Raw genomic sequence first — 12,774 nt, forward strand, 5'->3', positions numbered from 1 at the left:
TTTACTAAGTTTTCAAAGAAGAAATCAACTAGTAACTACATTAGGCATTTTCGTCGTAAAAGGACGCACGTTTGAGCTAGCATTGTAAAGGAATCGTAAAATAAATAATCTCCACGTCAAGCGAAGCTCTAAGACTATCTTTTTCAAAAAGTGCGGCGTGCATCCTGAAAAAAATTGCTAGAATCAAAGTAAACATAGTATTTTAATATTTAATTTACTTAGTTTTATAGAGTCTTACCTTGAACTAAGTATCTAATTATCCCGATATACTTCCACCGCTGGAACTGGCGCTGGCCGTAGCTTTAGACTGGCTGTAGGATTGAGTGTGAGGGTAAGTGCCGCCTCCGAACCCATGGCCTGGGAAGCCATGGGCGCCGTAACCACCGTGACCACCGCCATAGCCACCGTGACCGAAGTCGTAGCCGTGTCTTTTCACACGCTCTCCTGGGAATTAAATATTAAGTTACAAAATTTTACAAAAGCCTGTGGAAATTGCTCCTACGTTATGTTAATTTTTTTTTAATGCAATTATAGATTCAAATGAGTCTTATCTCACAAAATAGGAAAGATCAAAAAAATAAAAAAAATCTGCGCTTGCAAATTCGGAATTAGAGACGATTTATTTTTAATTCAACCCATAGGTATATTATATATAGGTACTGTGCCTAAATGATTTTATTTTCCCTTCATAGGTGGTCAAATAATATCAACTGAAAATAAGTCTGTCGCTCGTCGATAACTCCAAACAAATGTTACGGATCTCAAAAATATTTAAAACAGCAAAAACCAGACCTCTGCTCGGTGCAGCGACGCAGGAAGCGGCGATGAGAGCCGAAGCGAATAAAATAAACACTAATCTGACCATCTTGTTACTTGCTCTGGACAACTGCGACCATTCCTACAATACTACATCGTTTTATACACCACCCATACCATTGTTTGAAACGAATAATCATCCTGTTTTGTTCATGCAAATCGTGAAATTCTCAGTGTCATCATTTTTTGTTTGGGGTGACAAACGAAATTTACCGCACGAGTAGAATTGTACACCAGGTCAATGGGATTTCCTCTAATTGGATTTTGTTTATCGGAAATAATGACATCAGTGAACATCTGTTTATGTTGTTAGAATTCCGATAGTGTCCATTATTAAAATTTGGTACATTCCGGGAGGTCCCGGAAATATGAAACCTCATTGAAACTGTTACGTAGTGCTCTACGAAGTCACTAGAAGCAGTTATTAATGTTTCGCAAAATGTAAATTCCTGTTTAAGTTCTTCAGCACATTCTAAAGATATGTTACTATTGCTAAGTAACAGATTGGTAGCTAAATATGACTCTTGCCTATCACTCCATGTAAGTATTTGTACTGACGACACTGCGGTGTTCGTAAGTACCCAAGTGTCATATATAATAATATGTATAGTTTAGTACGTAAACCTAGATAAGAAGTTAGTTACCTTAAACATTTTAGCTTCTTAAAAAATAGCTTGGACTTTTGGGCAGTCTCAGTATATCGGCATCTAGGTCGTTGGTTCCCAGCAGGGGCTATACCGCCTCTGAGTGGGCGCTAGTGCTTTTCGAGTGGTAGTAAGTCGAAAGTATAACAAGTAAAAATAACAAAAGATAATAAAAAAATGGCTTTACTATTATGTCAAAGGGGGTTAAGAATCTGTGATTTGGATTATTTCTTAGTTATCAAAAACTGCAGCTCACTAAGGTTAATCCTAATAATTCATTCTTCCACACATCCTGGTGGAAAAACCCCCATTCACGTTTTACTTATATTGTAAACATCGCCCAACATATGTCGAGCTTCGCCTACTATACCAGTGTTATTATTATTATGATGTAATACTCCAATCCTCGCGCATTAAGCTCAGATCGTTCTAAAAATTATATTATCCAACGGCTAAACTTAATCGATTTAGTTTTTGTTACTACGAATTAACAATAGACAAAAACCTGTAATTTTGTAAGACCTTATTTTTGTTTCTGGATATAAAGGATCTTGTTAATAACCGTATTGATTAAAGATGGATCGATAGTCAGTTATTAGCGTTCGAAGTAATTAGGATTATAGGATTAGATGTGGTCATTTTGATTTGTTTGTAAACAACTTTTTCGTCATGATGTTTAGAACTATGTATATAGCAAAATAAATAAGTATCATTTGACAACTCACACACGGTCATTTGATTCCAAACTAAACAGAGCTTGTACTATGGTTGCCAAATGACTGATTAACATACTTATATACTTCTTAATACATGCTTATACAGATACATTAACATCCAGGCACAGAACAAATACTCGTGCTCATCACACAAAGATCTGCCCCGGGTGGGATTCGAACCCACCACACGCGACGCTACGGTATATACTCGGTGTTTGATCAAAATCATCTTTTAGCTACTTACTTCTGATAAAATTGAGATGGTATTTTGTCGGTTTGCATCAGTATTTATGTAATGTATGTTTACTACTTGGCACTTGTATGCACAATAGTTAATAACTGACTTGAGGATTCGAATAATCCTTTATACCTACTAGATTAAAAACCTGATTCTGTACCGCGATTCTGTACAACTATCGAGTATCCACTATCGACTCGCTATCGAAAAATTTTGTATGAAAAATTGATCAGCGCCCCTAGCGGATTTTCGCAACAACTATGTTCTTCAATGGCGCCATTTTCCACCAAACATTAAAATAAAATAAAACTAAATAAATATTTTTTTTTTGCTAGAGCGCACTAAGGGGCAATTTGAAATTCGAATTTCGAAATAAAATATTCTTTCCATTTTTAATTTTAATAAATTATTTAAATATTCTATATTAGATAATTTTAGGAAGGCGAGGCCAACGAGGCTGAAAAGGTATTGTCTCCTTTGCCTGCTTCAACGTAGAAAAAAAAGACGCTGATTCTTTTTTTGTGTTGATAATGTTTCGTTGAACAACATTAATTATGATATTTTTATATTTTTGATTTATTTTTACTAATACCGTTTAAAGTAGACTATAATTATTATTCATGAGAATAAATACGTTTCATGATTATTTTTTATCCACTATATAATATATTTAAAATTAGTTTATACACAATTATTACCAAAAAATTTTGTTTAAAGAACAAATTTTCAGAACGAATCTTTTTCTCACTTTAAATGTCAAGTTTTCGATACTCGATAGGTCGCGATTCTCTGCCGGATTGCTGCCGGTTTTCTAACGAGTAGCTCGATAGCAATGTATGGTATTCGATAGCGTGACGTTAGTATCGAATGTACAGAATCGAGGTACTGGTTGTGATTTCATCTGGTTGTCATTCAAGTAGTCATCTTCTTTTTTTAACTGTTCTATGTTGGTAGTTATGCTTTCGTATATTGATAGGAAGTAAGGGTTCAAACATAAAAAACATCAATTTGTATCTCAATAATTTTTATTTACAAATAATTAAAAAATATGTGATCCGACGTCACAATAACAAATCTACACTGTACTTATAATCAAATACAAGGTTGTAAACGTGTGTACTCATCTGTACCGAAGACGGACTTTATTTAAAAAAATAATTCCTGTATAAAAAAACTGCATGTACAGTCATGTACAAAAACTTTTATCAACTCACTATAATGTGCGTTAAGCAGACTTTATATCGAAAATCAATTGTGATGTAGAAGTATACAGTTGTATAATTGAGGTTAATAGGTAAATAACGATAATTCGTGGCACGTAAATATAATAAATTCAATAACTTCATTAATTCCATCAGATAAATATGTATGCACAAGCATCCAAGTATACGGTTATAGACTTTTATAAATCTAAAATCCAGAGGTATTATTCTCTAAAACTAAAACGTAGACTAGTAAAATTGTGTTCACTATTACGAAGAGAAGTTTACAATTTATAAATCTTAATTGTATTTAGTAAAATTACAGCAACAAACAACAAATTTAGCTAAAAGCTACCACTGAGAAGTGAAGTAAATTGTAACTACGACAGTACATATACTTATATAAACATTCATATACATAATGTATTTATGTACTACAGATAGATGCTATCGAGCGTATTGTTACGTACATTTTTAAGAAACAAACTTAGCCGAAGGAAACGTTTAAAAGATGCAACCAATCACAGACGTTCTTGCGTGTATAGCTTTAACAAAAAACGCTTTGAAAAGTTTCGTGTTAAATTCTTAAGTATGTGCATAGAATCTCGTTTCTTTCAGCCGAGTTTTATATTAAACACCGTACCCCATTCCCATAAATATTTTAGCTAAATATAAATGACAAATCAATACGAAAAAGCTCATTCAAAACTTCCAAATGCTTTGATCCTTTACTTAAATCCATTCGTGATATTTATTTAAATGATATAACAATAATTTAAGATAAAATATCTTGAAATTTATACATTCATGATTATATTTTTTACATTTCTCTAAGCAGTTTTTCACTCGCCTGTACGCTGTGATTCAGTGCACCAATCTTATCAAAAAGAATAGTTATTTATATTCACTAGAAATTGCAATTAGTAATTTTACTAATATATATAAGACAGTTAAAATAATTTGCTTAAATATTGCAAATATTAAATATAAGATTATAGTTAATAAATATAAAAGATTGCACGATATTAATGCACGATTTAAAGTTAAGGAACAATAATAGGAGACATAGTCCTCAGTGATGTAATTTTAGTAAAAACTCATTGTGATTTAAGACACCCATAATTTTCAAAAAATAAACAAACAATTATAATTAATCAGTATCAAAAACATTTTTTTTATATAGACGGACATTGAAACTACTTATATTCTCAACAAACCTATTTTTTAAGTTGCAACACCAAATCTAAGAGCTCAGGTTTCGTTGTCACTCTGTGTGTTCGTTCGAAATTAGAACCGATTATTGCACTTAAAAATATAACTAACTCTCAAAATATGATTTATTAAGTAGATTAATGGATTTCATGCCCTTTTGGCTTTGATAGGACACAATACTAATTTTATAAAACTTGGAATACACACAATACGAAATGGAATAGAAGCTTTCTAAAGATATATTCATTCAGAAACTCACAAGCTTGCTTTCGTGTAGTTTTAAAGCAAAAATAATCTTAACAGTTTGGAAATAAGAGCACTACTTAATAGCATATGTATTCCAAGTTTAATGTGTTCTACCAAACCAGATCTATATTGTAATATGCTACGTTACAACATCACAGTTTACGTAAATAAAATAACTGCACTAGTAAAAAATAGCTGCACCCGCCTCGGATCTCTCTTTCGCACATATGACGAAAGATATAAAAGCGAGTGAGATGCAGCTATCTTCTCCCAGCGGAATAGTAAACAGTAAGAACATTATCCAACGAAATTATCGTAATAACCGCTATACTAATTTCACTAAATAGTTTTACACTCGCCCAGCCTTTTTTATCGAATATTTAATATACTCTATAAAGCTATGGTCTTTCGCTAAAATACGAGGCACATAATATCAGACCAAATGGAATATTGTTTTAAAAAAATAATATCATAGACTCGAGAATATAGAAAAGACGGCGGCACATGAGTGGAGCGAAGAATGATTTTAATGTAAAAGTAAGTTGCCATACAACCTTATGAAAATAAATATATAATATAATAAAAAAATGCGTATTAGATATAATAACGACAGACCTTAGCAAAAGAGAAGTATTATTTAAAGAGAAACAATCGATTACATACAAATAAAAGACAACGACATTACTCTAGTTAAAAATGCTTAGATTAAATTTAAATTTAATGTGATTACAATGTGTTTAATTCATTTAATATTATTTACAAAGGTTTTTAGTAAGTAATAATTTGTTGCGAAAAAAATATTTTACTAAAACTAATATAAACGTCTAATCACTAGCCATGTAAATCGCAATAATCGAAATTAATGTAACGCGTAAAAAACATTGTATTATAAATACTCAAAATATTGAAATTTCCGCCCTCTCGACTTAAAAACCAAAGTTTCCTTTTTCCACTTCCGACTAAACCATTTCTACTAATCAAAAAATCACTATTCCAAACGTGCAATGCGAGTCGGGTTTCTGCATTTTAAACAAAAAAAAATCAAATCCAAATGAAAATATGCATTATGACAATAACCTTTTACTTAATATAACGATACTCGGAAGACAAGTACTCTGTTTCCTAGGAAATTCTTCAAAAAGTAAATTTAAACTACACTGCCCAACTTGCAATATTTGAGTTTCTATAACACAATGTGATCAGCATACGTAACTCAGTCCCATATAACGTTAAACTATGTGATCTTATATCAAGTGATGTATAAAGCGTGTATGGGACTGACGAGAAGAACAGCTCGGAAGAATCTCTTACTGAAGTGTGGCTTAGTTAATTCATTAATTACTCATGCAAACGTCATGAGTTCATTGTGATGATTTTGTAGAGGACGCTAGTTAACCGCAAGTTTTATACCATATAACGACAGTTATGGTAATGTAACCGTTGAATACCTACTAGATAAAGATTCAATAAAGCCCCCAACAAAAGTTTCGGAGAGTGTTGAAGACCGCTTTACTGATTTATTTAATAAAATGTTTGATGATACACGAGTTGACTGGTTATCGCTAAAGAGCAAATACCACACTTCAGTAAGAATAAGATGTCTATTTGAAAAAGTATAATTAAATTATATATTATTTACAACGCTAGCCATATATTGGCTCTACAAGTTTTATACAGCTGTATAATTTGGTATATCAAACACTTGCTCCCAAATCGTTCATATATTATATCATTTTATTATGTATATTTATTATGCCTGAAACCAGTATTTTTTGTTTTATTATGTTTATAAAATTGAGCATATACTTATACAGTAAAATAACTAGTGTATAAAATGCACAGATACAAAATAAAATGCACATAATAAAACTATTTCATTGTTCAGTCATAGATGTCGCTATAAAAACCGTTATAGTTCAAATAACACTGGTATTCCACTAATAAAAAAGAGGAAAAAAATAGCGAAAAAATCTAATAAATAACCAAAATATTGGTGTTTTTTTGTAAATTATAATTGTATATACAAATAGTATCTAAATTTTGTCCTAATACAAAACGCATGCACTGTCCTTTTTTCTATTAATATGGCTCATAATGGCGGTTCAGCCGATTTCATACAACGAATATAGTTAACATACATACTGGCCGACGCACTGCGAAGCGACATCGAGAACATTCAACACTCACTACTATTCAAATACCCCTAAATACACTTCGCCACAAGAAATAGCATACTATGACGTCACTAGACAACCAACTACGTGATATTCCTACCCACCGATATAAGGATATAAGGACGTGCAAATATGTACACTATTTCTTCTGATTAAGGTACACTTTCCTTAAGACTCTTCATTGAAATTCACTGGATGATACCGAACATGATTCGCGGTCCAAGATTGTGACGTCATGATAACACGACCGATTCCATCGTGCAGGTTACAACGAGGTTCTAAGCTACTTATCCGTTCAAATTCCGATCCCAATATCTAATCGTAGCACAGGATTTAACTAGGTTACGTGGTCACTGGGCTTACGATATACGTCCAAACATAGAAATAACGCATGTATGACGTCACAGTGGTGTATAGTCCGTACGTGTCACTTAGAAGTGCGACTCGTGTATGGTGTGTTGTCAGAGCTGCGTGTCGCCGGGGGGCGAGAGGGGGGACAGCGGAGAGAGCGGCGCGGGGGGCGCGGGCGCGGGGAGAGCTCGCGCCGCGAACGGTTCGGCGTCGGGGGGACACACGTCCGCGGGGTTCATGTCGATGCGCCCCGCCTTGCTCCACACCAGCATGTCCATTACGAACGCTAGGAACATTAGTGTTGCTGACAGACCTGCAACAATAACGTACATAGTTATATTTTGTGTCTCAAATAAGAACAAAGATGCGGGCAAGTAAAGAAAGAGATATAGAAGAGGAATGCAGTGTTGCTATTCTTATCTCTTCGTGTAATGAGATAAACTTCACACAATCGGATGGGGCAACAACGCTTTTGCCGTCTGGATTCCAAATGCAGATTCATCACAGTCTTTCGAATCAGGGATTAGGATCTCCATTTTCAATTATTCAAATATTTAGCTACTCCCGGTCAGCGTGGACTTTTCAATGTTCATAATGTAAAGTGTGTGTGTACCTAGATAGAAGTGTCGGAAGCTGTCGCTGTCGTAGCTGACGCAAGCCCCGAGCACGCCGCACAGCGCGTCCCGCGCGAGGCACGCGGCGTCCACGGCGGCGCCGAACACGATGGGGCACGGCACGTTGCCGAACACGCCGATCGCGAACTGGATCACGCCCATCGCCATCGCCTTGTCTGAACATCACAACTCCAATATTAGCCATACAAATATTATACTATTCTTGTGCCATAGCATCTGCAATACAGATTTTCTACTGTCTGTAATACTGAGTATCGATGGGGGAGGGGCTAGGGGCGCTTACAAGTAGCCAGTTGTCGAAAATTGTAAGTAATAGGAAAATACTTGTTCGCTAAGTTATCACCATGCGTTAAGAACAGGTACGAATTAACACAGTAACATCAAAACTTAGTCACTTTTATCCAAAATAGGCATTACTTAAATAAGCAGTAATTAAAGGCAAAAAATCAAACGAAATCTTGCGCTCTAATTTGAATTGAACCTAACCAATCACAAAATACGTAAGCAGTCAAAATAATATAATTTATAAAATATTTACATACCTTTTTTATCCGTACATCGTATAATCAGCAGTACAGCGCCGACCTCTCCAGTCGCATGTACAAACATAATAGCAGCGAACACCGCTATAAACGTGTAGATCTGGTTGCAAGGACCTCCGCACTCGCCGCTCACTGCGAAGCCCAGGCTGCTGGACAACATGTCGTCCGATGTGTTGGATAGTGTGTAGCGGTCAAGGCTGGGAAGGGGCAGAAGAAGAATATTTATGAATTTGGGAAACTTACTGATGAATAATATAATTTATCTGAAGTACATGTAATGTGTAGTTTTATGGATTGGTAGAAAAACAGTTTTAGAATTGTTTTTTTACTATTTGCTAAAATAGAAATCGAGTCTGATTAAAAGGAATTATATCTATGAATCTTTTGAGATTGATTCATAAACAGACAATGATTATAAATAACAGACGTATTATATCGTAAAATAGAGTTACCAAATTCTGTTATTTCATTTAGACTATACTGTAAACGTATACGCGTATACGGCCGTGCACGTGTACGCACGTAATGTTCCAAAAAAAGTAATCACTTAAATAATACGAGTAAAAACATTACAATAAAGTTATCAGTAGCTAAAACAATACTGACGTGTTGAAAGCCTTGTCTCCCTTGAGCGAGCCGTCGATACAGGAACAGTTGTAGTACACCCATGTACTGTTGTCTAACTGATGACTGCTCAGACAACCCGCCTGGCATGGAGATAGGTACGTGTAGGAATCCTGAAACACAAAGATTAAAATGCCTTGTAAGATGATAGCTAAATAAACCATTGAAAGGGGAGACCTCGTTCAGTCGCTGAACAAAACAGAGACTGTATAATAAAGTTACCTGCCTCTAACGTGAGTCTGTTACGGCAGAGTCTAGAAATGCTATTTTCAAACTTGAAATTGGGAACTTCACTTGGCCTCATACAAGAAAAGAGAAGCAGCATTCCTTACTTTAATAATAACAAACACCAATATAGCATTAATTTAACCCAGTTATGTTCTCCTCTCGAAATGAGCGAGGGGCGAGTACGAGTTGGGGACTTTGCACACCTTAAAGAATTTTCAGGTGTGCAAGGTTGCTTCACGATGTTTTCCTTCAATGATTCAACAAGAGTTAACTATTTCTTATGTAGTCACAATAAAATTCGTAAGCAAATTCAAGCTTACCTGTCCACAAACAGGGTTGAAAGGTACATCGGTACACTCGCAGCCCCTGCTGCACTCCACCACGCTGTTGGCGATGGTTCCGTCGATCCGCAAGTAATTCTCCTCCGGGCAGCTCACGAACATCAACACTATCATGCCTGAAACACGGACACACACACTGTTAATATCTTTAAAATATAAAATCTTGGCAACAAAAGTCTAATCTTTGTAGCAAACTTTAAGTGGACAAACATTACTTTATAGAACCTGGCGTGTTGATGCCTGATGTAAAAAACTTAGGAAAATGTTCTATTTAGGTTTGGTATTGCTACAAATTATAGGTGGGAAATTAAACTCTCTTTCACTCTCTCTTCCATGCTATGAATCCCATATGGTCAGGGTCAGGCTTCCCGATCTTTCTCCTTCACTCTGTCCTAGACATCGTCTTCGAACACCTCACAATTAAACGACTCTTAATATAAACTTTTAACTTTCCATTCGATAGTAATTATGGCTGCTTGGTGTTATAAACTTAATAACTTCATATATCAGATATGTCACGAAAGATAGCTCTTACTCCGATCCCAAGAAACCACATAATTAAAATTGAAGATTAATTAGAATTTTGTTAAGTTTTCTTTTACCCTTTATTATATGTTGTAAAGAATCTTACCGGCACTATACATAGCGGCACTGGCTGCAGTCCACGCGGCCACTTGCTTCGCTGTCGGCACCAGTTTCAATATAACAACGCCTGAAGTTATCGTGCCCAAGCCCATCACTAAAATACCACCCAGACCTGAAACGTAACAAGGAACAGTCAGAAATATACTTTATTACTGATGGCTAAGGTTGGGTTTTGTATGTAGGACAAAGATTAAAAAAAAAATTGGTCGTGATAAATTTTTAAAATGTTTGTGTTTATTCCCAATCGCACAGTGTGTTATAAACCCTATTTTTGTTTCGTCGTCTTTTTATTGAATTAATCGATAGAGTATACCATTCTGAGGATTAGAGTAAAACTCCGGGCTCGCTAAGACTTGTACTTTTTTCGTTATTCAGTGTCAAAGTTCCGGAATATCCGACTATTGAAAAACGAAAAAAAATTAATTACAATTTAACGGAAGTACTTATTCCAGAATTTATTTATTCTATCGAAAGAAGATATAATAGCCGACCATTCCACCAATTCCTGAAGCTTTAGCATGAATAGGTCGAGAGATATGAATTTTTTTCTCATTTTTCGTTTTTATTTTTTTATTCATCTAAACCACCGTAGTAGGTGGTCATTCCTACATCAAAAAATTGCTAATACTTTCTTTTATTTGCAGTATTAGTTCTAAAACCTAACTCGTTGGTTTCCAGGAGATATTTTAAATTTTAAATTTTACTTAGGGTTGTCACTTTCGAGTATCCGAAAATTATATAAGATTATAAACCTTTATTTGAAAAAAAAGTTAAGGCAAGCCCCCCGGCCGTAGTTCTGCACGACGTACCTCAGTCACGCCTTACTGAGGTTGTTGAAATGCAGAGTACGGTTACGGTATTAAGGTTGACTGGCGCTCAGTCCCCTAAAATTGTTCCAACTCCAGATGGAACAACCATTGATTTTGCTTTTTAGAAAAAAAATCAACAAATATAATTACATAATATGTGTATAAATTATAATAAATAAATTGTTGACGAAAATAATTTTATCGTATTTTTTAAATAAAAAATCGACACAATTGATGTACATACATGATAAAATTTGATTTAAAATTATAGATAGGTATATAATTCATGTAGATATATAAAATACATTAAAATTATTCTAAAAATTGTTATACCACAAAAATTACATAAATTTATTTAAAAAAAATGGTTGTAAATCATTATAAAATATTTTTAGTTAATTTATTTAATTGTAAAATTAAATAAATTAACTAAAAATATTTTTTTTGAAAAAAAAAAAACAAAATGTTGTAATAGTACTTATGTTGAATGTTGATTTATAGGTATACTTATGAGATATCGGAAAGGATTTTCTTTCATTTACTATAAGTTGAGTCTTTTGAGTTAGAATTTATAGACAGATTCCAAATAAATGTATCAATCAACATCATACCAATTTCTTAATTTGTTTTTTTAATTTCCTTTATAAAATTACCCAATCTTTGCCATTTTAAGCCACAAAATTATGATATCTTGTTATGGTCGTGATATAAAAGCTAAAACTTTATAAAAATAAATTTATTAAATTTTGATTGAAGTGGCAGCCCTATATGCGGATATTTCGGATATTACTAAACTTTCAAATATCTCCTGGAAACCAACGAGTTAGGTTTTAGAACTAATACTGCAAATAAAAGAAAGTATTAGCAATTTTTTGATGTAGGAATGACCACCTACTACGGTGGTTTAGATGAATAAAAAAATAAAAACGAAAAATGAGAAAAAAAATCATATCTCGCGACCTATTCATGCTAAAGCTTCAGGAATTGGTGGAATGGTCGGCTATTATATCTTCTTTCGATAGAATAAATAAATTCTGGAATAAGTACTTCCGTTAAATTGTAATTAATTTTTTTTCGTTTTTCAATAGTCGGATATTCCGGAACTTTGACACTGAATAACGAAAAAAGTACAAGTCTTAGCGAGCCCGGAGTTTTACTCTAATCCTCAGAATGGTATACTCTATCGATTAATTCAATAAAAAGACGACGAAACAAAAATAGGGTTTATAACACACTGTGAATCGGTACCTGAGATAATTAAATTAGAAAATTTCCTCTTTATAAATTATTGAGTGCACTTTCTGGATATGTCTTCTTTCAGATAAATTCAAATTGAGACAGAAAGTTGTTT

The 12,774-nt window shown here is 34.0% G+C and overlaps 1 protein-coding gene across 4 annotated transcripts in view; it reads right to left on the reverse strand.

Annotated features, from left to right (window-relative positions):
* Nucleotides 1-3,421: 3,421 nt before the first annotated feature.
* LOC142987561 (solute carrier organic anion transporter family member 74D-like) overlaps nt 3,422-12,774 on the reverse strand; it is a 67,529-nt gene continuing 58,176 nt past the window's right edge. For all 4 annotated transcript variants that reach the window (XM_076136425.1, XM_076136415.1, XM_076136434.1 and 1 more), the window contains exons 6-11: nt 10,601-10,726; nt 9,949-10,085; nt 9,383-9,513; nt 8,777-8,973; nt 8,213-8,389; nt 3,422-7,912 (exon numbers count right to left, since the gene is read on the reverse strand). In XM_076136425.1, coding sequence (XP_075992540.1) covers nt 7,710-7,912; nt 8,213-8,389; nt 8,777-8,973; nt 9,383-9,513; nt 9,949-10,085; nt 10,601-10,726 — 971 coding nt within the window. In that variant the 3' untranslated portion in view covers nt 3,422-7,709. The remainder of the gene's footprint in view (nt 7,913-8,212; nt 8,390-8,776; nt 8,974-9,382; nt 9,514-9,948; nt 10,086-10,600; nt 10,727-12,774) is intronic.

This window comes from Anticarsia gemmatalis, chromosome 1, assembly GCF_050436995.1.
Source record: "Anticarsia gemmatalis isolate Benzon Research Colony breed Stoneville strain chromosome 1, ilAntGemm2 primary, whole genome shotgun sequence".
NCBI lineage: Eukaryota > Metazoa > Arthropoda > Insecta > Lepidoptera > Erebidae > Anticarsia > Anticarsia gemmatalis.